Raw genomic sequence first — 27628 nt, forward strand, 5'->3', positions numbered from 1 at the left:
TGCAGATAGATTTCCTCCTGCCTTTCTCCTGGGCAGGACCCCCTTGACTCACCAAAGACATGGGGCATTTCTCCAGATCCTCTTCATTCTTGATCTGAACATCTGCAATGGAGATGTACTTGTGCTGGGGAAGAAAAGATATCAATTAAGAGGCTGAGGTTACTAAAAAAAAATTTTTTTTAATTAAAAAAAAAGGGAGGGCACCTAGATGGCTCAGTCTGAAGAATGTACGACTCTTGATCTTGGGATTGTGAGTCTGAACCCCAAGTTGGGTGTAGAGATTACTTAAAAAAAAGAAAAAGAAAAAGATACTGAAGGCCCCAATTACATATGTACCAGCCTCTTGCTTATCTTCCTTAATGATAAGGAAATGTCCTGTATATGGTTTGTCACCCCAAAAAGAACATGAACTCTTTGAAGGTAGGAGTCTTATTTACCTTTGTACCCTTAACATTGAGCCCGTGCTTCATATACAGTGTTTCTGTTTATTCTATGTTCCCGTATTTGTTGAAGAGCAGAAATACTTAAGTATTTACCTTCAACCAAAGGGCAAGGGGAAGTGAAGAACAGGTCCATGTCCCTGGACCACTACCCTGAGAGTTTTGCTGCGTGTGAGTATGCCTGTGTGCATGTGTATGGAGTGATGATGGGTTGAGGGAGAGTTCAGGGTCTGTGCAAGAGATGACTATTTTTACTCTTTGTGCTCGTATATACTTTGGATGCAGAGAAGACTGCTACTAATCCTGGGCCTTTGGAAGTTGGTGGCCTTATAGGGAGAAAGAAGTGAGAGGAAAGGAAGCGAGAATGAGAAAGAGAGAAAGAAGGGTAGGAGGAGGAAAAAGGCATGAGAGGAAGAAAGGATAACTTTTTCATCTACCTGAATGTAGGAAAATGGTTAAATAAGAAGACCTAATTTCTTCCTCTTTGGCCAAAATGCCTGCAGGGGAAATACAGAATGTGTCTGGTAGAAGAGCCAATAACCAGGATTTTGGTAATCAAACTTGAATGATGGCTCCCTATCCCTGAAGACTGAGAGCCCGCCCTGGTCACCTGCTTTAGAGTCTTCACACTCTCGTGGATGGGCCTGGGTAATCCAACCAAGGTATCTGTGTCCCTGTGAAATGAGAGATATACAAGATCATAAGCATCAAAACTATAGAGAACTACTGATGAATCACTGACTTCTATCTCTGAAACTAATAATATATTATATGTTAACTAATTGAATTTAAATTTTAAAAAACTATAGAGAACTACTTATATCCCCTGGAGTTACATGGACCATGCCACTTTCAACATGCGGTATTCTGGATTTTTCTCTGCAAGCTTCCATGTCCCCCATTATTGCTTCAGGACACAAAAAGAACAATGCCACACAGAAGTGTTCCTGAAAATTAGGACTTTTGTATAGTCTTTTGGGGATTTACTTTGTCAGGGAGTGGTAGGTTCCTTAAAAGGGCATGTAGCCCAACTACAGTGAAACACGGGAACAAGGCCTTCTCCATTTTGTAAAGGCCAGCCAGTGTGAGCAATTCATGAGGGAGGAGATATGGGGGAAGACTGGATCTGTTCTGACCATGTTGCTTCTTCACAAAATTCGGGCCTATTAAAACAGGAAGGACCCCTAGGGACCATCTAATCCAACACTCTCATGAAGAAATGAAGCCCAAGAGGGAAATGACTTGTCACTCAAGGTCCTACACCTGGCTAAGAACATAAGAGTTCTTCTAGAAACTGGAAGGAAAAAAATTCCATGGCACCAGCCCAGAGTCACTAGCAGATGCCCATAGTGGCTCTAGGTTACACCATAACTACCAGGCAACATCTCTCATTCCAGCCACCCACTCGTCTGGCCCCCTAAGAACCACTCTATAGCCAGTTCTGACCATCTAGTTACTTACTGCCCCAGAGTGAATCCGATGAATTTGTTCCTGCTCATCTCCAAGAAGTGCTCAATGTCCTTCTGTCTGAGAGGACAGTGGAGAGACAATTCCCAGAAAAGGAAAAAAAAAAAGCAAACCTTGAGAGACAGAACCTTTCTGGACTCCTAACCCTTTGATTGGAGGATTAGAGCAGTGGGGGAAGATAACAGCTAACAGAGGAAACTTCAAACCCAGGAGTTCTGACTTCTAGCCCAGCTTACTGAGACTTGAACATGTAGACCACTGCACCCTGGGCTTTCAGTGATTCTAATCCCAAAATTCAGGGTTCCTGGAGTTATCAAACCTACCTGACCTTTGGGGCCCAGGGTAGGCCCTTGGGAAAGGCCACCCGCTCAGCAGAAAGGGATGCCTGTGAGGGTGGAGGTGGCACCAGAGGATCTTGCTCTAGCAGGTCTAATTCTCCATCCAAGGTTCGTTCTCCATCACCAGCAGACTCCTCTTCCTCCTCTGTGGCTGGTTCCTCAGTCTTAAAGAGATCTCTTTCATTGTAGATGTCCAGGCTGTCCTGCTTAGTGAGGAGTTGCTGGGCGGGGGTTGGGAGGGTGGAGAGAAGGTGTACAGAGATCTCACTCTGAGCATCCTTGTCTGAGGTCACCCTCTACCCATAAGCTACTAGACTTTAGGATACATGGAGTAACAACCCAGCTCTTGTAAGAATATCCCCTTCCCCACCTTAACCCTAGTATATCCACCAGGCCCAATCCCAGGACAAGCACCTCTCAGGCAACCAAGCCTATGGCTGGGGAACAAAGCATACGTAATCCCAAAGTCAGGTACTTAGCTTTCAAAAAGCATGGGTTTTTTGTTTCTGTTTTGGTTTTTTTGCCAGCACTTTCCTTCCTTATTATGCTCTGCTTAGGTGAACATTCAATTAATTTGCCTTCTGTGAGCTTACACCAGCTGGCTGACTGAGGAAGAGGAGGACAGAGGCTTGCTGCTAGGCAGAGGGAAGCAAGTTTGGAATTTTAAATCTTGTCGAAGAAAAAAAGATTGGACAGAAATAGGCCAAAAAGTTAACAGTGACTGCCTCTGGTTTATTAAGCTTGTAGGTGATTTTCTTTTTTCCTCCCTTCTTCACATTTTTATATTTGTTCCAAATTTTGTACAATGAGTAAGCATTACTTTATAAAACAAAAAATAAAGGTTAAAAAAAATCACATTGCAGATTATGTAGACTAGATTACTGAACATGACTGTCTGGTCACCTGTAATTGGTGAACTCAGGTATTTCAGGGAGGTGAGTTTGTGGGTACATGGTCAAGTCTCAGTGCAACCTGTCATTCTGACCTTTCCAGGGATGCAGATTATACCTAGAACACTAATCAGTCACCTCCTAAATGTAAGCCTCTGGTTCCAGGGCCAGACAAGAGCATGGCTGGCTCAGAGTAAACCTTCTTGCTATCAATATAATGATAAAGCGCCTTACCCCATGCACGTGGATTTGCTGGGAGCCCTGTTCAGGTGATCTGGGTCCCTATCTCCAGGATTATGCCCTAACTGTTGGCCAGGATAACTCGAGGCATACCAGGTCTGGGCCAATGACCCTGTAGCAAGATATGGATCTATGATGTAATATGAACAGTGTTACATCATGATAGCCTGGGAGCCTTCTGGAGTTGGGAGACAGCGGCCAAAGTACAGACTCCAAGGTTTCAGGTTGGTCACAAGGCCAATCAGAGGTAGGATGAGCCTCGTCATTTACTGCCCTTTCCTACCACATCCAGAGTAGCTTGGAATCTTAATTTTTGGCCTACTAGTATCAAAACACCACTGTCTGCTTTAGTTCATACCCTTCGAGAACCACGGCGGCCTCGCAGCTTAGAGGGTGGTGGTGCCAGCTGAGACTCCCCCAGGTCGAGGGTGTAAGAGGGCGGGGAGGCAGCACGCATGCTCTTCACCACCTGGATACTGTCTTCAGCCAGTGGAGGCAGGCCCAATTCTGCCCGCTTCTGTACTTTGAGAACCTGTAGATGCTCAAATCCACCAAGGGTAAACTACGGTATAAAAGGGGCAGAGGAGAGGAAAAGAGGGAAGTCAGAGGGAACAAGGTCAGGGAAATGTGAACGGAGAGGAAGAGCCACACTCTCCAGTCCCCTTGTACTCCCTTCTTAACTAAGAAGTAATAAAACAGGAAGGGACAAATGTAGTTACTATCCCCAGTCTTAGGAGCTCAGGGGTCAGGATAAAGCATTATTTACTGACTCAGGGCTGGAAACATCACCAGAAATTAGGAAAGGGACTTCTGGGGGCTTCCACTGGAGAAAAAAAAAAAGGGAAACTGTGTCCCCTTTTTGAGGAGTACAACCAGATGCTATAAAGCCCGAGTCACTCAATTTCTTCTGCAGTCAAAAGGTAGTTCCCCCCTATGAAGCTTGCTCTGGAGGGTATGTTGTTCAGGCAGTCCTGTGGGGTGGGAGCCAGAGGTGAAGGGTCAGATTTAATAATTAGTAACAAAGCTGTAACCATACACTTAAAAGGACTTCATTTTTTTAAAGACTTATTTATTTATTTTAGAGAGAGAATGTGAGCAGGGGGAGGGACAGAAGGAGAGAGAGAGAAAGAGGGAGAGAAGCAGATACTCCACTGAGCGCAGAGTCCAACGCAAGGCTCGATCCCACGACCCTAAGCTCATGACCTGAGCCAAAATTAAGAGTTGGACACTTAACTGACTGAGCCACCCAGGTGCCCCAGGACTTCATTTTTTTTAAAGCAAATCCTCTGTTTATCTGGATGGAGGGCAGGCAGTAAATCCCATTTTATAGCTAGAAAAATTGAGGCAGAGACTGTTGCCTGAGGTTCCTCGGTATCAGCAGAGGCTAGATCTCCCAACTCTCAACCAGTATTCTTTCCATGAAATGTCAGCTCTATCATGGGAAGGTGCAATGACACCCTAACTCATAGAGTGACATCTCCTGTCAGTCCAAAAGAAATAGGTAATTTGCTGTGACACAGAACATATGATTTCTCTCCATTGGCTAACAGCTGCTCTCCCTATTCTTCTGCCTAGCTCCAGTCTCCTGGAATCAGACTAGAAGAAAGTGAGGTGGCAGAGGGGCACTGCTGATCTGATGAGATGGGCGTGGGTAGGAGGGGGGTGGATCAGCCACTTACCATGACCACCTTCCAGAGCAAAAGCAGGACCTTCTTTATGGGGAAATGGGGAGCCAGGCCGCTGCAGAACTTGGTAACCATGGAGAAAAGCAAAAGGGCAAAAGGTTCCTCATTATGCATGGAGAAGCCTGGGGAAGAGGAGAGAGAGAAGTGAGAAAGTGAGTGCTGAAACCCTACCCCTTTAACCCTGCTTCTGGATGCAGTGAGGAAGGCTCTTACCTCCTCCAAGAATTTGAGTACTGTTCCTTAGAAGGAGGCTTAGAGAATCCCCAGAGGGAAGGGGCAGGAAGGGAGGCCATGGAGGTAAAATGGCTTAGCTCCCAAGCTTGAGGGTGGATACCAAACTAGAAGTAATAGTAATAAAGATGTTCCTTTCTGGCCGAAGGACTAAATGCATTTCATAGATCACAACTCACTTTCCCACATCAGTCTAATATATTTTAAAAATCCCATAGGCCTTCATATCTTATCCCAGTGCGATGACGACATCAATATTTTCAAGGCGATTCAACTCATTTTTTCATGTGAGATTGATGATGAAATGGGAGATGGATGGCTATTTCCATTTTATAACCAAGGAAATCAAGGCACAGAAATGACACATGATTGGTACTAACTCATAGACACAAGGGAAGTTAAGCCAGGTCCTCACGCCTGCCACGCAGTGTCTCTGCCCTAAAAGAATGGATGCTAATTTGGAAAGAGGAAGGGAGGAAGGAAGGAAAGGAGGGAGGGAGAAAGGAAGGAAGGAAGGAAAAGCTATTTGTCTCTTCTCTGCAGATGCGCAGAAGCTATGCTTCCCCTCCACCATCAGCACCTTATCCCTACCCTTCCTCAAGTGCCACTTCTTACTCAATTCAGTGCGGAAGGTCTCCCGTGCTGTCCTCCACCGGCAGGAGTCTGTCTCTCGCTCCAGGCGGATATTTTCCACCAATAGGTACATGACACTCAGCAGCACCCTAGGGTTATAGAAGGGTTACAAGAGGTTCCCAAAGCAGCTCCCAGCCTGTAGTCGGAGACCTTGGGGATGATCTCTGTGGGAGCCCGACCCAGTGGAATTAGCAACTACTAGTAGTCTGGGTATGTCTGGGACTTGGGCAAAGGGTAACCCATTGTTAATGATCCCTTGTTCTATTCCCAGGGCCAGCTCAACTTACCTGAGCTCTGTGCTATCAGCAATGGAGATGGCTGGTTTCCGAAGAGCACTGCTACAGGCCTGGCTGTTGCTGCCATGGGGAGGAGGGAGAGAACAGGAACTCATAAGGCCTCTTTACACCCTGTGTCCCTACTTATCATATACATAAATGTGAGCACCTGCTATTCCCTGGCTATGTAGCTAAAAGAAATTGGTCTAAGGTAAAGGAGCCCACTGAAGTCCTTTGCCACCTCAGTAAACCTTTATCTGTGGTGAAGATGGGCAAGGGCAGGATCTCTGATAACCCCTCCACTTATAATCCACACTGTGCCTAGCACTGTGCTGAACATAAAATAGATGCTAAGCAACCCTTTTTTTTTTAAAGATTTTATTTATTTATTTGATGGAAAGAGAGAGAGACAGCGAGAGAGGGAACACAAGCAGTGGAAGCAGAAGAGGGAGAAGCAGGCTTCCTGCGGAGCAGGGAGCCCGATGCGGGGCTCAATTCCAGGACCCTGAGATCATGACTTGAGCCGAAGGCAGACGCCTAACAACTGAGCCACCCAGGCGCCCCTAAGCAACCCTTTCAATCTGCCCTCTTTAAACTCCTGGGTAATAGGCATGAGATAAAATGAGGGATCACTATAGTGGTAGCAGCAGATAAGGCCACCTCTAGAGCTATGACCTATGAGGGAAAGAACTGGGCACGGCAACAGAAGTTGGTCCTGTCCCTCTTGGGTCATGTTCTCAGGTAGAACAGTCTCCTTCACGGATTCCAGAGTTAGGCTGAGTTGAGAAGGTGTTTAGATATAAAGGGAACCCACCTAGGATAGGACCCTGAAGCCCAGGACTGAAGTTGTAAGTGGGGCAAAAGCTGTTGATGAGCCCAACCTCAGCGGAGAGGACAGACTATCAGAGAGCATGGCTGGATAGAGGGGAACTGTCAGTAAGCTTTGGGCTGAGGTGTGAATAGACCCTGCTCCCACAGAGGTCTCTATAGTGAGGGAATCAGCATAGGACATGAGGCACACTTCAAGGAAGGGGGTTGTCTAGGCCGGCTCTCCCCTAAGGTTTCTCACTCGATTTCCATGTGGAGTAGCTCCAAGAAGGCTGAGAAGGTCCCCATCTGATAGAGCAGGAAGCAGTTGTACCTGGACCAGTGTAGCACATCGACCTCCGAATCACATTCCCCAAAAGTGCCTAAAGAACCAGACAGTGTCATATGGATTGAGGGGTACCCAGTTCTTTCCACCCTGCCCCATGATCTTAAGTCTATCTTCCAACACCTTGCCCAACAATTAGGCTGACAAAGTACGGCAAGGGCCCTCTAGAACTTCCTTGAATGAGGCAGGAAAGAGGAGAAACAGTCTCCAGAGTCAGGTCCAATGTGCTTATCACTGGCCTGTCTTAAGTTTGAGTTCCCTGGGAAGCAGATCCAGAGAGGATTCAAATGCAAGCAGTTTATTTGGGAGATGATCCCAGGAACCATTAGCAGAGAAGTGGGGAAGTGAGATAGGGAAGAAAAGGCAGCTAAGGAGCTGAACTCAGGTTGGGGGAAGCTCTGGGAAACAGTATATGTTTTACACCCTCAGAATCATCCCACCCAAGAAGGGTGAGGTAATTGGGCTATTCATCCACTACCTCCTGTCATTCATTGATCAGTGCTACTGGACTAGGGGAGCACATTAATTCCCTAGCACTTCCTGGCTACCCTATATGGACTGCAGAGAAAGCCCTCAGGTAAAAAGTTAAAGGTACTAGCAGTTGGAAGTTGGCCAGAGCACCAGACCCGAGAGATATGGTTAGGCACGGCCTTGTTTGCTGTCGTCTTCCCTTTACCACTCTCACTCCTATCCATTTATTATTTTCTTTTATAGTTTGTTTGTTTGTTTGTTTGTTGTTGTTGTTGTTTTAGCTCCCAGCTAGTTGGTTCTGCCAATAGTCCTCTTATTATGATCTCAGGGCATATTTTTACTATTCCAGTTAGGTTATCTCATTTCTCTTTCCAACACCTGGCTAATAGGTCTCTTCTGGGAAGGTTTTCTCTATTAATCTCACTGAGTTCTGATCCCATTTACACACTGCATCCGCTCCTGCTGCTATCCTGGCTTGAACTCTCTAAATGCCAAGGAGAAATAACGCAGAAGGTCCATGTGTGAATCTGTGGCACCACACTACCTCCCCTCAGTGGAGGTCAGTGCCACAGCTGAAGAAAGAAGCCTCCATGCTCAGCTGGTGGTACATCAACTCTAGCCACACTGACTCTCTTACTAAATCTCCACATATGATTATAGCCCACATGAAGGAAAAAAGAACCTTATAAGAAATCTTGCCATGCCTGGCAAGATAAAGGCCAATTCCAAGGGATCCAAGATAGTACCCCCATCATCTCCTTAACTTCCTTATAAGCATCAGGTTACTCCTAGCACTTGACAAGATCTGTCCTTGAGAGGCAGGGACCTTGCTTTCTTAGCATGGCTTGCCTCATCCTAGTCCTGATAACAACATTTCTCTCCCTAGTTTTCACCCATCTCAAGCTGGCAAAGGTGGCCACTCGCCTTGGGCCAGGTACAGAACAGCCCGGGCCACCTTCAGTCGCCGTTCCCTACTGACCACCTCCAGTCGGTCCAGGAGTCCCATCACATAGGCCTTCTGGGCATCTTCCTCCAACTCCAGCCACTCCTTGCCCTGCACTGGGGAAAGAAGGCCATACAGATCCAGTGTCAGCTTTTGCCTCCCCTTCCTGGAAAGGCTCCTGATAACATACCCATCTCTGATCCCCGCCCCCAACAAATTCTTCTCTTCAAAAGCTTTCTTTATTTAGCTGAGAAAGAATAAGAGATTGGAAAAGTAAAGGACCCCCAAAGGTCTGGCTGAATCCACTCTGCAGCCTCATCTTCCTCCATATCCCCTTTATTCTCCACACAGAGCCTATTCTGTCCTATCTCTCTGCCTCTTCAAGGAGTTCCCTCTCTCCCTACATATCCAATTCCTATTCATCATTACAGATCCAATACTAAATTACCTCTTTCCCACTAATGCTCCAGCCAGAAGCTCTGTCCCCCAAGATACTACCCTGCCTCCAATCCCCCCAAGATACCTTTTACTTCTCTTATGATACTTACCACTTTCCTTTTGGCCTCAGTGAGTTTTGTGATGTACACACCTCCCCTCTGCCACTGGACTGTAATCTCTTTGAAGATTCTGCAAATTCACTTTCAGCCCTGCCCCCTGCATCTCACAAAACAGTTCTCACCACACATCTGTTGAGCTGCAAACTGAATTCACTGACCAAGTAAGGAGATGGAGGTCTGAGAGGATCAGTGTGGACACATGGAATTATTATTAGATGCAATTAGGAGTGAGGCAGAGTTGGAGGCAGGGATTGAATGTTAAAGTCAAGGACTACACTAGGCACAGAGTTCAATCAGGCAGCAGGGCACCAGCCCAGTTCCCATCCCTCTGTTCTCTGGGCCCTTTATATCAGTGAAAGGGACCGAGCTCAGGCTTTTCCTGCTTCCATTCCATGGCCTCTCCACTTGAGCTATAGGAAACTCTGTGTCCCATATGGAAGAAGGGATAGAGAAGTGGTTATGGAGAGGATGAAGAAGAATCATACTTTGTTTTGGGCTTTTTCTAGATCAGGCTGGGATATCATGGGGTGTGGGGGAGGAAAGAAGGTCTCTATGAATAAGAATCTGGGATCACCTTGAGTCTTGAAATCTTCTTCAAAGCACCTCCTGTTAGTGGTGAATTCCAGGTTTTCAGTGTAGCTATATAATTCTGTGTTAGGAAAGATAGGACAGAGTCACAAACATTCAACAGACCCTTACAGAAGGGGCCTGGGGTGGAGAGGGTGGCATGAAAGAGCTAATGCTTCCAACACATTCCTGTGTCCAATTCAATCCAGAGCCAGCTTCCTCCCTTTCGGAGCAGTTAAAAATAGCCACTTGTGTCCCTGGGTGATTAAACCATCAAACCTGTCCTCCTCCTGCCAGCTGGCTGCTACAGCAGAGAAGGCAGTCTTCAACGCTGGTGAGGGCCAGGAGAAGGGATGGAGCAGAAAGGGCTTACTGTCATCAATCCTGTTTCTTAGGGCTGCAACCCCTTCTGCTTGTCAACCCAGACTGAAACTATCCTGTCTCTAGGGAAGAGAGGGGCAACACAATGCCTGAAATTTAGAGGCAAGATCCTTGTGCTATTCAAGGAACCAGAGTAAAGGCTGGAGAGTATGTGTTAGATGGCCCTTTGGGGTTGGAGCCAGTTCATTCTCTCCCTGCTGAGTTTCCTCAAAGGGTATAGAAGTTTAGGTTCCTGCCCATGGCCACCCAGCTAGACACAGCATCAAACAACATAGAAGCAGCTATTGTTGCCAAAGGGCTGCTTATGCCCAAGAAAACCTAACTTTGTTAACAATAGCCTCTGAATACAAAATGCAGAGAGTTTATGAGAAATAAAAATGCCTTTGCTACACACACACACACGCCAGAACATTATACCAGGAAGTACCCTCATCTTACAGAGGATGAAGAATTGAAGTTGAGAAGTCAATAGGTGACAGAACAGATTTCCTCAAAACTCTGTAACAGACCCTTGCTGGAAATTTAACTAGGTCGTAGATAATTCACAAAGAGAAATTCACTTACGTTCCAGCCAGCTGTCTAATGGTTGAGAAACACCTTGTCTGGGAGCCAGGGCTTTTGAGTCCTGAGTTCCAGAATCCTGGATTGACCAGAAGCAAATCCCATCTCTGACTCTGATATTCTTCAGTGCTCAGTGGGTAGTGTGCATGCATGTTTTTTAAGAGCACAGCATGAACCCAGTCAGAAAAGGGAGCAAGGCTGTTAGGTACTAAAATATTTTTGTTTTTATTTTTAAATTTTAGGTCATGAATTTTCATAGACAGATACAGAATACATAAGATACCTGTGCATCTTCTACCTAGATTAAACAAACGTTTACACTTGTTATATTTACTTCAGACATCTAAAGTTTCCTTTTCCTCCCCAGTCTTATTCCCCTCTCGAGATTTAACCATTTTAATGATATTGGTGTGTATCCTTTACATGCCTGTTTTTCTACTTTTCCTGCATATGTATATACCTGTAAACAACATGACATTGTTGTGTTTGAAAGCTTCTATCCAAACAGGATATTATATATATTATTTTTCTTAGGAACAATTCTTAGTATGTCTTTCAATAGTTTTTTACATGACAGTGTACTGAACACATCCATTTACTTAACTGACACTGTTCTTAATCAAGTGTGCAACTAGACTTCCCAGAAATATCTTTTAGGTTTGTGTGTTTAAGCAGTATTTGGATGCATGTATAAATTATTTTGTCGCTGCTTCTTTCACTCTCAACACTACGTTTTTAACATTTATTGATACTGAAACATATTGATATAGATCAATTATTCTAACGGCTAAGTGGGTAGCCTACTATATTGATACGCTACAGTTTATCCATTCCCCTGAGTGGTTTTAAATTTTTCACAATGGCCACAAATAAACATGTTTATACATGTTTTCTTGCGCCCAAAGTGTACATCTAGAGTCACTGTGTCATTATGCGTGCATCTTCAACTTTGCTAGATATGACCAAATTGCTTTCCAATTTTATATTCTGCTCCCTCATGCCAAGCAGTGTATAAAAGTACTCATTTCTCTGCACCCTCACCAACTTCAGGCTTTTAAGTTTTGCAATCCGATGGATGTGAAATAATACCTCATTATTTTAATTTGCTTTTCCTCATTTACTAATGTAGTTGAACATCTTTTCATATATTTATTGACCATATGGTTTTCTATTCTCTGAATTCCTATTCATATTCTTTGACTATTTGTCTATTGGGTTGTTCTTCTCTCTTCTCTCTTTCTACACACACATACACGCACACATATACACATATGAAATATATTTATATTATTTGGAATTCTAATCCTTTGTTGGTTATTAAACTCAGCTCTCTCTCTGTCACTCATCACAAATTTATTCCCTGTGCTTATTCACGAGAACTTCGTTAAAAGTCCTTGTCTCTTTTCTCTGAAAAAGCATGTCTCAAAGTGTCACTTCCATGTGACGGAATATTTAATTTTCATACCATCGCCACCCAAAGCTCATTTATTAATAACTGGCATTCATAGCACGTGTAGCATGGAGGCTCTTAGTGTGAGGAGATCACACTTAGCCTAAGCTAAAACCCAGACAGAGAGAGAGAGGGAGAGGGTGGCAGAAAGAAGGGGGCATGCATGCAGAGATATGAGTGGATATGGGAAAAGAAACAGGAGGAATAAGGAAAAGGTGGAAAGAAAACAAATTTGAGAGTGCACCAAAAGAGAATAAAGAAGGATGAGCAGAAAAGAGTGATAGAATAAAAGTGAAGAATACTGTAGCCAAAGGAGAATTCACAGAGAGAAATGTAAAAACAAACATATTTACTGCGGGAGGTTGGAGAGAAGAGGGAATGTGGAGAACAGACAAGCTGCCAGGGCAGATCACAGACCCCTGCCCTCTCCTCCTGGCTATCCTTCCACTCTCCACAGACCATCCCTACCTCATACCTGACAACTCTGCTGGGTGCCCATCTGCATCTCCATACTCAAATTCCAGAGTGGGGCAGTCCACAGAGCCCTGTAATGGAGAAGACTTTGCAGTAACTTGGGAAAAGGAATGAAAAAGGATATTATACTCTCATTTAATACTCATTATACTCTCTTCTTCTTCTCTTAGAGGCGTTAGATCAGGGAGGCAGCTAGGAGAGTCCCATCTGGGCCTTTAATCCAAGAGGTACCCTCCTCCAAGCCAAAATCCAAGGCTCAGTACAGGGCAGGGCTGAAGGTTCCTATATAAAATCAGAAAATCTGGGTAAAGGGTAGGCTTGTGACCAGGTATGAAAGCTACGCAATCTGTGCCTGTATCTGACCTACATGAACATGGACCTGAAGAGCATGTAGCTGATTTCTAGAACAATGAGATGAACTAAAACAAAAGAGGTGAGCTGGATTCTAATTTCAGCTATGTCATTAACCCACTGTATGATTTTGGGCAAATCTCGTTTTTTGGATCATAGTTCATCTATTAAAAAAAAAAAAAAAAAAAGTCCCTCAGCTCTAGTGTTCCACAACTTTAGGATTGTCAAATAAGGTAGTATTTCTACTCCAACTTTTTTTTTTTTTTAAAGATTTTATTTATTTGACAGAGCGACAGCGAGAGAGGGAACACAAGCAGGGGGAGTGGGAGAGAGAGAAGCAGGCTTTTCACTGAGCAGGGAGCCCCATGCGGGGCTCGATCCCAGGACCCTGGGATCATGACCTGAGCCGAAGGCAGACGCTTAACGACTGAGCCACCCAGGCGCCCCTACTCCAAGTTGTTTTAAAGCTAGATTTCCTATGATGTTGTATGTATAAATTTATAATATTATATAAAAATATTTTAATGTGATCCCACCCCCTAATCTCTTTAAGCATTTTGGAGTTATTTCCTACCAGCATACATTAGTATATATAAATTTAAAAATTTTTGAATCTCAGCTATCACATATTGAAATCTTGAGCAAGTCACTTAACCTGTCTGTGCCTCAGTGTGGTATAAAAAATGTATTTGGTCTTTGACCCCGTTCCAGGCACAGAGCTCCTAAAACCTCTGAAATTTCCTGATAGAAGTGTAATTCATAAGCCCCAGTCAACAATACTTGAGTTTATGCTAATGAGGTGACTCCTGGTGAGCCTTTAAGAGTTTCAGAGCTCGCCCCACACCCAGAGAGGGGAGGAAGCTGATGATTGAGTTCAAACAGTGGCCAACGGTTTAATCAACCATGCCTAGGTAATGAAACTCCATAAAAGCCCTAAAACAATGAGGTTTGGGTACACCAAAGTGCTAGAAGGGTGAAACCTAGAGGGCGTTCAATCTCTGCACCATCTCACCCCCATACCTTCTTCTTTGCCTTTCTTCATTTGGCTATTCTTGAGTTGTATCCTTTATAACAAAATTGTAATCATAAGCAGAACAGTTTTTTAAATTCTGTGAGTCACTGTAGCAAATTATGGAATCTGGGGATGGCGGGGTTAGGGGTAGGGGTGGTCATGGAACCTCTGAATTTACAGTTGGCCAGGTAGAAGTGCATGTAGCCTGGGGGCCCCAGGTGTGGCTGGCATCTGAAATGGGGACTGTCTTATGAGACTAAGCCCTTAACTTGTGGGGTCTGTGCTAACTACAGATAGTGTCAGAACTGAATTGGTACCAGGGAATTATTGGAAAACGAAGTGCTCAGTTTTCTTATCTGTAAAATGAAGATAATTCATAGGGTCATTATAAGGACTCAATGAGTTAATAGAGAAAAAGCATTTAGCACACTACCCAGCACTTGGTAGTACTATGTAGATGGTTACAGTACTTTGTTGTTTGTTTGTTATTTTTTTTAGATTTTATTTACTTATTTGAGAGAGAGAGAGAGAGAGCACTGGAGCAGAGGGGAGGGGTAGAGGGAGAGGGAGAAGCAGACTCCTGGCTGAGCAGGGAGGCGGATGTGGGACTCATCTCAGGGTCCTGGGATCATGACCTGAGCTGAAGGCAGATGCTTAACCGACTTAGCCACCCAGGCGCCCGGTTATACTACTTTGAACTTTACCTACTGTACTTAAAATTTTAATATTATATTATAAAGGCATTATTCTCATATTATCATGACTATCATTTTAAACAGCTTAGTGTACAGCTAAGTGGACAGATAACTGGTTTTCTTAACCAGTTCTCTATTGTTGAACATTTAAGTTGTTTTTAAATTTTTTTTTTTTACTATATGTATGAAGCTGTGATACACTTATAATTTTTTTCATATTTAGGAACTTTCCTAAGGATAGATTCTTTTTTTTCAACTAAGGATAGATTCTTGAAAAGGAAATGAATTGCATCAAACCTTATGAATGAATACTTGTATGGTTCTTTGTATATGACAAGTTGTTTTCCAAAACCACTTTATCAATTTACACTGCCATCAATGCAAATCATATTTAAATCCACTATAGCAAAGCTTTCCAAATACTTCCGGGTTACAGAGAAAAAAAAAAAAAAAAAAAAAAGGTGGAGGGTGGGAATGACATTAGGTAGTTCTGATAAAGTAGAGACTTAAAAACTTTTTTAAAATATGTATTTCAAAAAAGGATAGTTTAATACTCCCAAAATGAGGACACAATATTAGAATAAAAGAGTCATTAACAGCATGTTTTTCAAAGTTTTTGGATTGTAAATCAAAGAATAAATAAACTCTACATTACGTCCCAACACACACACACAAAACTGGACCAAAGTTTAACAAAATAGTATCACTATTACTATATGTGATGTAGATATTTTCTATTATTCTATTTCTTTAAAAAAATGTTGGTATCAACTCACAGATTACCCCCTATGTTTGAAAAACACTGTTTTAAATTGCATACATCCTTCAGCAGAGCCAAGAGCCAGCATCCCGGTGACAAGATGTCACATGTTCCCTGCTATGATGTGACCAGAAGGACAGTCACCTCTGCGGTCTTCTACCTGAAAGGCCAGAATCTCACCTTATGTCAGACCCTGAATGAAGGAGGCTCACTGAGAAATTCTCACAGCCCACAGCAGGCTCAAAATAACTGGGGCCTGAGAAGGACGCCTGAGGGACACAGCCTTGCATCAGTCAAAGGACCAATGTTGCTTCCATAGTTTGGACAAAGGCACTGTGGAAACCTGAGGAGCTGACATCAGGGGAAACTGAGCAAGGGGTACAAGAGCCCTCTGTACCATCTCTGCAACATCTCTGTAAACCTAAAATCACTCTAAAGTAAAAAGTCTAGTAAAAAAAATAATAAATTGCATAATCCTTTATTTATTTATTAAGTAAGCTCTACACCCAACATGGGACTTGAACTAATGATCCAGAGATCAAAAGTTTGCATGCTCTACCAACTGAGCCAGCCAGGTACCCCAAATTGCATACATCCTTTAAATATATTGTACTGAACTACATTTTATGAAAAATTCACTTTAATGCCCCAAATTTTCCTCAATTTGCCACAAACCAGTAAAACTTTGTGAAGGACTTTGGAAACCAATTAAACAAAGGGATCTGGCTAAAGAGGCCTGAGGTGAATTATTTGGTTAAGAATCTTCTTATTAAGGGGTGCTTGGGAGGCTCAGTCAGTTAAACCACCAACTCTTGGTTTCGGCTCAGGTAGTGATCTCAGGGTCCTGGGATCCAGCCCCATGTGGAGCCCTGCATCAGGCTCTGCGCTCAGTGGGATGTCTGCCTGTGGATTCTCTCTCTCCCTCTGCCACTCAGTTTGTGCTCGCCCACGCATGCTCTCTCTCTCTCAAATAAATAAATCTTTTAAAAAAAGAATCTTCTTATTAAGTAAACAATTATTCTCTAGCTTCCTATTTTCCTTGGGATGTTCATACACTAAGCCACTCGGAGAGGGTAGGTCAACTAGCGTCCCTTACAAACACAATGATGGATGAGGACGCTCTCTTGAATCGCGCCAACAGTAATTCTCTTCCAGTAATCCTTTAGAAGCACAAGAGGTCAGGGGGAAAGACAAAAACAAAACCATCTCCTCTGAGGACTGTATTCCACAGGAAAGCAAACGGAGGGAAGGAAGGAAAGGCAGATAGTCATCTAAGTCTGGCACCTGAGTGTTGTGGTGATAGGGAATGTACTGACAGGTAAAAAGCAGCTTTCCTGCTGCAGTGGAAGGTGGAGGAAAGCTAATCTTTCCAGCCAGCCTTTTGGCAGGCAATGAGCCCAGATGGAGAGGATCACTGCAGTTGTCCATTTCCAAGCATAAAAAGTGCAGCTGCAGACAACCAGGAGGTAAAACTGTGGGGCAGGTGGAAAGCTCTGAGCCTCTGGATACTGAATTCACTGGCAAAAGGAAAGTACTATCAGAGTCCTTTTCTTGAAGGAAGACTTGATAGGCAGGGAAAAGGCCTCCTACATCCTTTTTTTTTTTTTTTAAGGTTTTATTTATTCATTAGAGAGAGAGAAAGACAGAGAGAGCACAAGCAAGGGGAGAGGCAGAGGGAGAGGGAGAAGAGAGGGAGGAGAAGCTGCAAACTGAGCTGGGAGCCTGACATGGGGCTCGATCCCAGGACGTGGAGATCACAACTGGAGCCGAAGGCAGCTGCTCAACCATCTGAGCCACCCAGGCACCCCTCCTACTTCAGTTTTAATTCCCCCCAAATTGCTTTCATTCTGAAACCAATTATTTTATTTACTTGCATATTGTCTGTCTCTCTACCCTGACTAGAATGTTTGCTCCACAGAGCAAAGACCTTGTCTTGTTCACCACTGTATTCCTAACACCTAAACAGTGCTGGGCATGTAGGAAGGACTCAATAATTTTTGAATCAATGAATGACCCACCATCTCCCCCCCAAAAATACATTTAAGCAAGAACAATGTCTCTATGGGGGAATGAGGCACAGGGTGCCCTAAAACGCCAGATTCAGGGGTGCCTGGGTTGAGTATCCATCTCTTGGGTTCCTCTCCAGTGGTGATCTCATGTGTTATGGGATAGAGCCCTGCATGGGGCTCCATGCTCAGCAGGGAGTCTGCTTGGGGATTCTCTCTCTCTAAAATAAATAAATGAATCTTAAATAAATAAAATAAAATAAAATAAAAGGCCAGATTCATATTGAGGCAGGGAAGGAGATGATGTGGACAGAACCCTAATCTAGCTAGCAAGACAGTAAAGCTGATCTCTGCCTCCGAAAGGTGGTATGACTCTGGGCCAGTCTTTTCATCTCCTCCACTTCTCTTTTTTAGAAAATGTGATGGATTCCTCCTTGTCTGTATCAAAATGGAAAACATATATGAAATCCCTTTGGAAACTGTGATATACTTCAAATGGTAAACCATTGCTGGGACAAGTTAGACCTGGCTTCTAGTACCAGCTCTGGCCCTGTGAGCTACTATATGTGCCGACCAATTACATGCCCTGTGCCTGAACTGAATTAAACATTTGACATTCAGTTATCTCACTTGGCTTTATCACAACCTTCTGAGGTAGGTAGTATTAACCTCATTTTACAGATGAAGAAATGAGCTCAGAGAGGTTTGGCAATTTGCCAAAAGTCACACAGTCAATGGTAGGGCTAGGATTCAAAACCGGATCTGACTGACTTCAAAGCTTGGTGCTCCTGGCCACTGTGCCAGATGTATGCTCCTGGGCAAGTTACTTCTGTCTCTTACTTCTGTAAAACAAGGGGCTAAAACAGATGATCTCTACAGATCCTTCCACATCTGACAGTTTGTGGTCTATTCTGTGTGTGTGTGTGTGTGTGTGTGTGTGGTCTATTCTCCTGATCCCCACTCACATCCAATTCTACTCTTGGCTAGTTGATGGAAACTGGCTGGATGAGGGGGTAGGGGACTAATAATTCACTCCTTTCATCCTCCTAGTTAGCATTTCTTTTCAGAAGAAGTGACCCAAACATTCATATTCCTATCTGTGGGTTTGTATCCTGGACAGTTCCATCCACTCCCTCCTGTACAGCCCCTGCCTGAATCCTGTCTCATTAACTCTTACTGGTAGGGGTCCTGAGGTCCATGGAAGGCACTCCCTAAAGAGCCTGCCAACAACACTCGGGGGGAAGGGGAAGCGCAGAAGTCACTGGGCACATCTGGATCCGATCGCTAGCCCGGGGCTGGGGGGGGCGGCTGCCCACACGCCCGCCCCTCTCCACTGCGGCGGAGCTCGGGGGCCCCCCCCATCCCTCAGGCCAGTCACTTAACCTCCCCGCGGCGCCCGTTTCCCCCGTAAATCTAAAACACGAATCCCCACTTCAAGGGGCTGCTGAGATTAAGTGAGATACATATTTGAAAAGTATCAGGTATACTCGATATCGCGCTACATCTTCGCGCCCCCAGAGGAGAGGCCAGAAGGCGATGAAGCCCGCGACCCGCGGCAGGAGACTGGCAGAGAGGGATCAGGGGCTGCAGAGCCCAGAGTCCAGGCTGCTGCGGACCCCGCAGGTGCCCGCTCCAAGGGGCGACCCCGAGCGCACCGGGGGCTCCGGAAGGGGAGGGGGACCGGGCCGAATCACCTTAGCCACCGCTTCCAGCCCGCTGGCGTCTCCCGGCCCCAACTGAAGCTCTCCGGCTTCCTCACCTCCGACTCCCGCCGCTGGCTTCTGAACGCTTCCCGGCCCTTGGGCGCCGCCTGCTTCCCTTTGCCGCCGCCGTTGCCGTTGCTATTGGTGGACGAGCTCCCGGCCCCGGGCGCCGCGGGGTCCTCCATGCGGCCCTAGTCAGCGGCTCCCCTCAGCGGCTCCGCGCTCTCTGCCCGGGGCGACCCGACCACCGCGCGCCGGGAGCCAGGCCCCGCCCCCTCAACAGCTATTGGCTGTGGTCGCGCCCCGCAGCCCCGCCCCGCAGCGCAATTGGTTGTTCGACGGCTCCAAGCGGGACTTGGAGGAGGCGGGGGGCGGGGCTCATTCACGGGATTTCCCCCCTCCCTTTTTTTTTTTTGTTTTTGTTTTTGTTTTTGTTAAGTCCTGTGGCATGGCTGGTAGTCTTAGGCTCCGGGGTAGGCTCCGGGCTCCACCTCCCGAATTCTGGGCCTTGAGTTCTGGCAGGTTATCTTTTTGCTTCCCACTCAGCACTCACCCCCTCCCAAATAGCGACCTTTTTGGGGAGCTCTAGTCTCCGCCTCCTGCTCCACTGCAGTCTCCCTTTCCCCATTACCATGGACCTCTATCCCAGCTCCCGCATTAAGCCCCAAGTCCCGTGTCAGTCGCAGGGGAGGCATGGCAACGCCGGGTAGCCAGGGACACCGCAGGAAACCAGGGACCCGCTCTCTGAGAGCTCCTCCCGCCCGGAGTGAGGGCTTGGCTGGGAGATGGTGGGTTGAGGGGTCGGGTGGGGCGTTTTCACTTCGCTGAAATTGCTGGCGCCCTTCAGAGCTGCTCCTGGTCATCTTTCTCCTCCGAAGTGGGGCACCTTCCTCAGGTGTGAGCTAGGGAGAAATGTTGAATGGAGAGCAAGCCCCCACCTGCTCCCCAGTCCTTTCCTTCATTCCTCTAAGATCCTTCCTAAGGGCTCGATACAAAGGAGGCTGTGTCGTCTGCCGCTCCGAATTTATATAAAAAGCGGTTTACAGTAAATATTTAAGCTGTCCAGACAGCTTAAATTACCAGTTGGTAATTAGAAGTCCCAAACAAGCACCCTGAGGGGCATGGGTGGAACAAAATGGGTGGGATTGGGGGAATTGTTGAGTTACCACTTTGTTCCAGGCATTGCACTAGACACTTTCCAGATACCACATGGTATTTCACTCTGACAGGTTGTTTTCACTAATCTTGTATTACTGTTGAGAAAACCAGGACTCAGAGATTACTCCTTGCAGTTCCCAAGGTATCATATTCTATCTTGTCTCAGTGTCTTTGCAGTTCTTTCTCTCTGGAAAAAACTTTCTGCTCTTCTAAGTGCTAACTTCTATTGTTCCGTGAAGATTCTATTTCGTTATTACCTCCTCTTCCAGAAAGCCTTCCTTTGACCCTTCTCAGCCCACTCAGGCTGTGTTGGAGTCATACCAAGTCTGCTTGGATTCAAAATTCTTATATTTTCTACTATATCCCCAAAGTAAGAGGCTGAAAGGAATTATTCCCCCTTCCTATATCTTAGGAACAGCTCTCTTTTCTTAATAATACTTTTTTTAAAATTTTATTTTTAAGTAATCTCTACACCTAATGTGGAGCTCGAACTTACAATCTTGAGATCAAGAGTTGCATGTGCCACCGACTAAGTGAACCAGGCACCCCAACTCTGTTTCGTTCTTAACCATATCTCTCCCTCGTACTTTGCTGTGCTAGTCAGTAGGTGACAGATCAAGGCAGAGTTGAAAAAGAGAACTCCTTGGAGCTTTCTCAGTTCCTTTCTCTTCTATTCCCAACATCTCCTTACTGTATCCACCCAACCATTTTCCCTTTCCTCTCCCATCCCCCGCAACCTGAATATAAGTTCCTTCAAAGTAAGGCCAAGTTTTGTTCATTTTGTGAACCTCGTATGTGTATGTTTAACACAGGGTTTCTGTAATACTGACTGAAAAGTTATTTGTTGTAAGGAGCTGTCCCATGCGTGTAGGAATCCCTGACCTCTCCATACTAGATGTCAGTATTAGTAACCTCCCCAAGTTGTGACAACCAAAAGTGTCTCCAGATATTGCAAAATGTTCCCCGAGGAGCAAAATCTTCTGCAGTTGAGACCTACTGGTTTAACAGAATTGAATTGATGTGAATTTCCAAGGAAGTCCATGGCTCAAGGCCTAAACTATTTGATTTTGGAATTTTTTTCAGGGTAATATTTGTTAAACTCTAAGATTCACACTCTGCTTTCAAATTCACAACCCACGCCTAGCTCATCACTGCTGCAGTGTGGTAAACCTGCCACAGCACAGCCCATTGGCGTTTCTTAATAAAAGAATTAATTATTCTGTCTTCCTCTTCCCAATTCCTATCCTCCTAACAATCAGAGTTCTAGGATTGACAGGCCCAGAACTTCGTATTTCTTTTGTGAGCCTAGTCAATCAGCAGGATTCTCAAACAGTGGTGGCAGATAGGAGTGGCCAGTTTTGAGGCTTTGTTCCTTTTCCAGTCTATTCCTTGGGCAAAGGAACAAAGCCTCAGACCGGCTTCAAATGGGAGTAGGACTGAGGACAGCTTTCAAGTCTCCTCTGGCCTCTATGCGAAGCCAATTGCTGAGCCTGGAGCCCCATCTGACTTCACTTTCAGAGAAGGGGTTGGAAAAACTGGTGTTAGGGAGATTGCAAAGAATCAACACAAGAGACCTCAATCCATTATCTTTTCCAAAACCCAGTGGAATGGGAGACAGTAAAGACCAGACATTTGTCTGCTCCTTATAGGCCCAGACTTTCAGAGCTTGTCATAAGGAAGAAGACATCTGGAAAACAATTCCTGGAAGAGGTAACAAGAAACCACGGACTAACTGAGAACTTTGAAACTATAGGCCATGGACTTGGCACACACTGAACTTTTTAAAGCGTATTTGTCAACAAAGATGTGATAGCCATCAATACCCTTGACCACAGAGGCATCCACATATATAGCTGGGAGCTAATTAGGGGCTAGTCTACAAGTTTTTCCACCTTGCAGAGATGGCTCCAGTGCTGAGTTATTTTTAAATCAACACTACCACTTTTCCTTGTCCCAAACCTCAGGCATTTTGGGGCTGCTAGCAGAGGGTTGGAGGTATAAATAGGTATAGTTACAAGGACTGAACATATCCTCTTCCCCATATAAGCACTCAACTTTAATCCATGGAGGTCAGATACCAGATTAAATAGATAGCACCTGTTACAGAGAGCACTTAAAAATAAGATGCAGAAAAGTCTTACAATACTTCATTTTTGAGGACATTGGGCAGCCAGGATGATGTAGTAGAAAAAGGACAGAATATCTTCCTCTCCTATCAATGGCACAGGCAACAGAGGCTGTGGGACCCCAGACTGAGATAAGGAATTGATGCTTATGTAGCACATGGTGTGTGCCAGGTTTTTAAGCAGCATTTTAAAAATTAAATCAGGGGGCGCCTGGGTGGCTCAGTCGTTAAGCATCTGCCTTCGGCTCAGGTCATGATCCCAGGGTCCTGGGATCGAGCCCCACATCAGGCTCCCTGCTCCGCGGGAAGCCTGCTTCTCCCTCTCCCATTCCCCCTGCTTGTATTCCCTCTCTCACTGTGTCTCTCTCTGTCAAATAAATAAATAAAATCTTTAAAAAAAAAAAAAAATTAAATCAGGTCTTTAAATCCTTACCCTAGGAGACAAGCATTAACCATTTCATAGGCAGGAGAACTAAGGCTCCGAGTGGTTGGTTATATTATATATATATCAAATTATACAACTTGTAAATGGAAGAGCTGGTCAAATGAGCCTGACTCAAAGTCCAATCTCTTTCCATACAGACCACAAGCTAGAGAAATCGCACAACCCTGGGTAGTCAGGGCTTACCCTATGAGCTTGAAAATAAGACCCAGGCACCCAAGCGCCCATCTTTCACAGAAGAGGACTCAAGCCCTGCTCTAAGGGGGTGAACCTGCCAGCTGGCTCACAGGCTTCATTGCTAGCTGCTGCATTCTCCTTCTCCTCAACTGGAGTGGCACCAGCTTTGAGCCATTACCAACTGCCCCGACTATTTTAGCTCTTAGTTTAGATAAACACAAGTCAAAGTAGCAGAAGATTCTGAGAGGGAAGAAAACATCTTGCATACAGGAAGAACTAGGTTAGGCTGTCAACTAAGAAAGGTGGCTATCAGAAAGCTACCCAAAAATGGCCACTCTACTGGCAGTTGAGAAAGAAGAGGCAGTTGGATTTCATCTTCTAGTTACTGATTTAGTCAGGCAAAAGCTGACTTGGAGACAAAACTCTGCCAGATTATTTCTTCCATTTGGTTGGATATAGTCAGGTTCTGGGTGTCAGGGCCCTTTAATCCCAAACCATGGATTCTGGCTTCCTGTGCTCTCCAGCTAAGGGCAGCACAGAGAGGATTTGGGGGACCTAGAACCAGATGTTTCTCTGCCTTAGGCCTATACTTCTCAACTCCCCAGGGTGATGCTTCTTTTCTTTTTTAAAAAGATTTTATTTATTTATTTGAGAAAGTGTGTGTGCATGTGGTGGGGTGGGGAGAGACAGAGAGAGAGAAAGAGAGCATGGGCAGGGGGGCAGAGAGGGGCAGAGGGAGAGGGAGAAGCGGACTCCCTGCTGAGCAGGGAGCCAGATGTAGGGCTTGATCCCAGGACCCTGGGATCATGACCTGAGCCGAAGGCAAATGCTTAACTAACTGAGCCACTTAGTTGCCCCTCCAGGGTGATGGTTCTGAGAAAGCAGGTTCTTTACACACATAACCAGGGGGCAGGTTGGGGGTAAGATATTAGTGGAATGGCCCACCATGGCATAAGGGACCCAAGGCTAAGGCCATTTAAACATGCCTATTGGTAGCTGCTTTTGGTAGCCTATTGGTAAGATGCTTTTTACATCCTTGCCCTGCAGCAGGCTCTCCAGCCCGTTGCCCAGAAACATCTCTCATCTCTGAATTCGTAGTTCACAGAAGCAAGGAATACTCTCAAGAATCCATTTTAAGAATATTTTATTTATCTTTTGAGATTACATAGTCATTATTGCTGATCTAATACAATCACTTAGACATAAAGATTTCCAAGAGCCTCTCAGAAATGGCGATCCTTAGAGGTTTTATTTCCTTTCAGTAAGATGACAATGAGAACTAGATGATTATATATATAATATATATATTATATATATAGTTTAGTTTATCGTCTACGTATAATTTGCTGGTGTTGCCTATTTTCTTTCCATAATTTTCCTTTATTAAAAAAGCATAATGCAACAATGCATTTTGATTTCTTTTTTTTTAAAACCATGACAAAGTTAATTTTGAGAAAACCACAGGAGCAGCAATTTCAGATCTGTTCAGAGAAAAGCCAAGCAGCAAAAAAGCTTTGCAGGAGTATGTGGCCATGGGGAACCGTGCTCATACGGGAGGGTAGGATGAGGAGGTAGGAGGGCAGACAGAAGGTAGACCAGATACCTCTTTTCTTTTTTAATGAGAAAAAAAACCAACGCTGATTTTCCATTAAGAAGGCAAAAAAGACCTTGAAAACTAGCACAAATTCATCGTAGAGAAAACAGTAAGTATCCCTACCTGCCAGGGCCATATACAAACAGATAATTAGTCTTCTTTCCCATGTTTCCAGATACCTAAGATGCATCTCATCTTCTTGAGGGAAGAAGATACATTTGTTCTGATTCCAAGGGTAGAGGGAATGACCAAATTCCAACATTAAGGTAGAACCCAGATACTCAGGAGGCCTGGGCCTCCTACTTCTTAATGGTTGCTGACATGGGGTCCCCAGAGACAAAGGAAAAGAGGTCATCTGAAACTCAGAGGCAAATACCTCACCATGGGCAACAACACTGGCAACCTAACCTAGAGGCCTAAGCTGGCTCCTTTTTTATTTGGAATGGGTCTCTTTACTATAGCAAGGCAGGGTATGCTCTGTCGGGATCAGTACGTAGTGATGCTCCTCCACAGAAAGCCAGGCTTTACTGAGAAACAGCAGGTTATGATTTTTGGCTTAAGAACATAACAGGCTAGAGTTCAAATATCTGCCTAATGGAACCTGCCCTTGATATGAGTTACAAAGATCTGTATCTTTGTACAAAAGAGATCCAATTAATTAATACAAAACTCAGAACTGGGTAGGCAAAAGGAAGAACTGAGTGGCCTAGTGGAATTTTCAGCATTTATGATCTTTCTCATGAAAGAATATAGCCGTGTATGTGGCACTTTTCCAGTATGTGCTAAGACATACAGCCTCTGAGGAACCAGACGTTATGGGCTGAGGCTATATACTATTTAATGAGGCAAATAGCCATTTACCCAAAGCCCACCTCCCTACCTTCAAAAGGAAGGTCACTTCCAGACTAGCTCTGAAAGTATATGTGAAGACAAGGAGAAGTTGAAGAAGGTGGAGGTAGGAGAGGAGAATCAGGGTGGTAAGGTTATAGTGATCCTGGGTGGTCTGGTGGTGTTTCCTTGAGTCACCTTGGTCGTGAGACTATGAGGCAGACCAGGGTAGGAAAAAAAATGGGAAAAGAAAGAAAGAAACAAACAAACAGACCTGAGAGTGTTAAAGAAGGTTGTCAGGTGGGAAAGAGACTCGCTTCATTCAGGATTTCTAGGGCCACTCCAGACTTTAACTCTTAGAACCAGTCTGGTCCCAATGAAACCCTTAAGACCAACAGGTCAGTCTCCAAAAGGTATCCAACTCTTACGTGGGACATAAAATTTCAGGCTGCTCACATTACTAGTTTTTTGTAATGTTGGAGTTACTCAAGAAACCACCTCTGAAATATAGAATCCTAAGATGGAAGAGGTAAGAATATAAAAATATATCCCAGTAGAGAAGAAAAACCACAGACTAAGTCATGGAGACACCAGATGTCAGTTTCATCAATGGTAATGGCCAAAGAAATGAATGTCTGAGGAGGTTCAAACTAGTCAAACTAGCTTTAATCATCTGGACACAGTTTACAGTGTCATCTCTGTGTAGCTTAGCCAGTTAAGCTGCAAAGCCCTTCCCAGGAGACAAACAAATACATTCTGCTTCTTTAGAATGTCAGGCTGTGGGCCTGAACGGCCTGTACCACTTCCAAAGCCCTATACCCCCAAATCCATTGGAAAGTACATCTTTCCCTGCTCATTTTCAAAAGCAGTTTAGGCAATAAGAGGAAATTTCAGGAAGCAGAGTTTCACAACAAGCTCTCCTTTTCTGAGACAGTGCCAGTCTAGAGGGAACTTCCCGGGAAACTGTTCAGTTAAATGACAAGTAAAACTATGGGCCCCAGTGGGGCTGGCCCTCATCTCCTGGGCAGAGGTTAGGTGGGTTACAAAGATGGCAAAAAAAAAAAATGTCTGACAAACACCAGAGCTGCTGAGGAAATAATGGAGGCACATTCCTCTTGGAACCAGAAAGTGTTAAAACAGATGTGAATATTCAAGGAAGAAAGGGATCCTGGGTAAGGAAGGAGACTCCCAGTAAGCACAGGCATAGCTAAGTTCTTGGTGTAGCTTGCTGAAGCCATAACACTCCATCCTTCCTAGTCATTTTATAAAGAAGGCAGTGATAGTGATGGTCAAGGCTGGGAACCCAGGCCATGTTAATTCAGTGGCTTCCAAAAGGCCTCACCTGGGGAAGGGCCAAAGCTGAGAAGGCCGCTGCTGAAAATTTATTCCAGAAAACCCCAGAGAACAAGGAGTCTGGAATCCCTGGACTAACTCCTGAACCTGGACAAGAAACAAATGACCACTGCTGAGGATTCCAAGTCAATGGGGAATGATGCAGAAGATGCACTGGGAAGGATTACCCCATATCTTTCCTTCCTCAGCCTGTCCTTTGTGGCTCTCACAGCCCTCAGGGCAGTAACCACACTCTGGGCCAAGGCAACAGGCACAGGATTCTAGATTTTAATAAATAAATAACCTAACATATAGGGTGAGCACGGCGGGCAGCTGATTGGAGAAGCAGCTTGCTGGGTTCTTTCCTGTATAGGAGTGGAGAAAAGACTTGGAGTTCTATTCCTTAAAACTTCTTCTGGCTTGAATTACAGGAACTTAATACCTAGAGGGAGAAAGAAAGATGAGACTGTGATGTTACCAGTTCGTGAGGATGCTGGGACATGAAGAGCCCACCTAAAGGTATATAGCAGCAGGGAGGCAGGGACTTTTCTGGAGTGTAGGATGAGGGCAGATACGTGGCGGTGCTTTTTCACATCAGTGAAAAAGACCAGCATTTCTCCATAAAGAGGTAAAAATCGTATCAAGAAGATGAAATGGAAAAAGGCAAATTCAGAAAAGGGAACACTATG

The 27628-nt window shown here is 44.8% G+C and overlaps 2 protein-coding genes across 12 annotated transcripts in view; both read right to left on the reverse strand.

Moving 5' to 3' along the window:
- STRIP2 (striatin interacting protein 2) overlaps nucleotides 1–19534 on the reverse strand; it is a 49772-nt gene extending 30238 nt beyond the window's left edge. Inside the window, exons 1-13 of one of the 3 annotated variants that reach the window (XM_032401591.1) lie at nucleotides 19340–19534; nucleotides 12758–12827; nucleotides 9898–9972; nucleotides 8748–8882; nucleotides 7269–7389; nucleotides 6212–6280; nucleotides 5907–6013; nucleotides 5055–5182; nucleotides 3734–3937; nucleotides 2231–2466; nucleotides 1902–1967; nucleotides 1051–1114; nucleotides 53–124 (exon numbers count right to left, since the gene is read on the reverse strand). In XM_032401591.1, the coding sequence (XP_032257482.1) occupies nucleotides 53–124; nucleotides 1051–1114; nucleotides 1902–1967; nucleotides 2231–2466; nucleotides 3734–3937; nucleotides 5055–5182; nucleotides 5907–6013; nucleotides 6212–6280; nucleotides 7269–7389; nucleotides 8748–8882; nucleotides 9898–9972; nucleotides 12758–12827; nucleotides 19340–19468 (1476 nt within the window). In that variant the 5' untranslated portion in view covers nucleotides 19469–19534. Of the gene's footprint in view, nucleotides 1–52; nucleotides 125–1050; nucleotides 1115–1901; nucleotides 1968–2230; nucleotides 2467–3733; nucleotides 3938–5054; nucleotides 5183–5906; nucleotides 6014–6211; nucleotides 6281–7268; nucleotides 7390–8747; nucleotides 8883–9314; nucleotides 9877–9897; nucleotides 9973–12757; nucleotides 12828–19339 lie in introns of those variants that run through there. The other 2 variants (XM_032401592.1, XM_032401593.1) reach the window with 2 other exon arrangements.
- A 4778-nt stretch (nucleotides 19535–24312) lies between these two features.
- The window catches only part of AHCYL2 (adenosylhomocysteinase like 2), a 162426-nt gene continuing 159110 nt past the window's right edge, over nucleotides 24313–27628 (reverse strand). For all 9 annotated transcript variants that reach the window (XR_004299013.1, XM_032401595.1, XM_032401594.1 and 6 more), the window contains one exon: nucleotides 24313–27381. Coding sequence is in view for 8 of the 9 variants with exons in the window: in XM_032401595.1 (XP_032257486.1) it covers nucleotides 27375–27381 (7 nt within the window). In the remaining variant the exon portion in view is untranslated. The remainder of the gene's footprint in view (nucleotides 27382–27628) is intronic.

The sequence above is a fragment of the Phoca vitulina genome, unplaced genomic scaffold (genome assembly GCF_004348235.1).
Source record: "Phoca vitulina isolate PV1807 unplaced genomic scaffold, GSC_HSeal_1.0 scaffold4, whole genome shotgun sequence".
Classification (NCBI taxonomy): domain Eukaryota; kingdom Metazoa; phylum Chordata; class Mammalia; order Carnivora; family Phocidae; genus Phoca; species Phoca vitulina.